General features: G+C 39.1%; 1 protein-coding gene across 1 annotated transcript; it reads right to left on the reverse strand.

The window, feature by feature from the left end:
- Nucleotides 1-240: 240 nt before the first annotated feature.
- LOC147898479 (uncharacterized) lies at nucleotides 241-1,047 on the reverse strand. The gene is made up of 2 exons (XM_087379180.1): nucleotides 824-1,047; nucleotides 241-733 (listed from the first exon to the last, which is right to left on the reverse strand). The coding sequence occupies exons 1-2, from the start codon at nucleotides 1,045-1,047 to the stop codon at nucleotides 241-243; spliced, it is 717 nt and encodes a 238-aa protein (XP_087235306.1).
- Nucleotides 1,048-2,055: the final 1,008 nt, after the last annotated feature.

Here is a 2,055-nt window from a genome sequence, read left to right on the forward strand (position 1 = left end):
AATCATATATGCATATTGTTTGGCACTTTGTAATAGGGCATTTGCCATGTCCGAGATGCAACAATCATATAATTGTATCTTTGTCTTAAACCCTTCTCCTGCTAGCCAACTACCATGCATGCTTTCAGCTAGATTTGACCTTGGAGTATGTGCCTCCTCCAAGGAACTCTTTGTTACCTGTGGTAAAAAAGGAGGTAATTAGAATTGGCTTATTACATTTATTTAGCTTACTACATTTATCTACAAAATACATACCGTGCTCATGAGATTCCTCCAATGGGCAATCCGCACATCCCACCAACTAAACCATATGTCCATTGAAGGAATGTCGGCCTCACGGACATGTCCTGCATGCCACCACTTCCGAATGAGCTTTGCTTGGTTGGTAGCTTCTTGCTTTGTCTTACATAATCTCCAATTCTCACACATGGTGATATGCTCATTCCTCATATCCTCTTTGATGAATTTCCTTGTGTGCTTATGCAAGCTTTGTTCCCAATGGAAGAGACATGAGTGCTCTCTCCCAACAATTATGTTGTTTGGACCCCCATTAAAAATATTTCTCACAGCTATCCAATTTGCTCCAACTTCATCAGACATGAAACCATGAAAATTTGCAGGGGGATACCGACATTGTTTCATTGTGGCATTCAACATCTCCCAAAATAGGATTTGGCTTGCAACATCTTCATCTTTCATCTCACATGTGGCGATGGTCATTAATTCCTGCACACTGGCAGACAAAGCCAACATTATTAAATATTATACCACAACTCTCTTGATGATAGCAACATGGATACATAAGGATGGAGGGAAGTTATACCTAGGATCATAAACATGATATGCCATTGTGCTCCACCCAATCACTCGATGGGTGTGATCAAATTGTGCCCATGAATTCCTCAAATCACCATTTCCTCCTCTTCTCATGCGATTAACAAGATCCACACCAGATGCTAGACCATTGGTTGACATTTTAAAAACAAAACATTTTTCATCTAGCAAGCCTTGCCCTGGAAAACGACTTCCATGGAAGAATGAATACATAGACCTTTTCTTTAGTAAAAGAAGGCTGTCATAACCTTCCCCAACAAGTAACCTTGCCTTCTTCTCTTGTGCAACAATCCATTTGAACCTGTAACATCACAAGTCAACTATTTAGAAGGTCCCTATACCATTCTAAAGTTAAGTAAACTAAAAATCACTTAGCTACAAACAAACATACCGTTGATTCTCAACTAGTGGTACCAATTGCTCAAGAAAGTTGGTCAACTCTATATCTCCCACACTTGCCCCTTCATTATTGTCTCCTCTCATCAATGATCAATTCAAGAGTTCTTTGGCAACACTCATTTGAGCTTTGCATGGTCCAGCATTTTTATCCACCTTCAAAACATCTGCAACAAGCTTCTTTGTTTTCTCTATCATTGCCTTAGATGTTCCTGGCTGCATGGGGTGCTGATGTTCACCAACATGGACCATCAATCTAGTCATTGTTTCATCAAATGGCATTACATAATATACTATGCAATTACAAGTATCAATGCAATAAGCAGGCTTATGACAATAGTGACAAACAATCTTGTTCCTCTCCTCTTCAGTCAAGAGTCCAAGAGCAATCTTCTTTTGTAGGTAGCCTCTAAAAAAGGATGTGTTAAACTTCTTATTGTTTGCAAAATAAGGGCAAGTAATCCTATGGCATTCTAATGAGCCAACACAGTAGCTAAGCCTTACTGTACATGAGATAGCCATGTTTGTGGTTGATGGTTTAGTCCATATGTGGTGATCAAATTTTTGCTCCATGCCATTCATGCCATTGATGTTTCCAAAAGTTGGAGGAAATTCCAATAGCATATTTCCATTGTATATATACCCTTGGTAATTCAGTGACTTGCTTCCTTTGCTTTATATTTGCAATTTGCGTTTTGAGTATATAGGCTTGCTTGTTCTCCATGATCCAAGGTATGATGCTTTTGCTAATCTGACATTCATCTTTTGAATGGTCCTCATTTGAACCTTCAAGGTCAATGTGTGGAGTCTGCATCATCTCAATGT

This window comes from Dipteris shenzhenensis, chromosome 9 (genome assembly GCF_047967505.1).
Source record: "Dipteris shenzhenensis isolate YYH24624 ecotype China chromosome 9, Dip_SZ_1.0, whole genome shotgun sequence".
Taxonomy (NCBI): Eukaryota; Viridiplantae; Streptophyta; class Polypodiopsida; order Gleicheniales; family Dipteridaceae; genus Dipteris; species Dipteris shenzhenensis.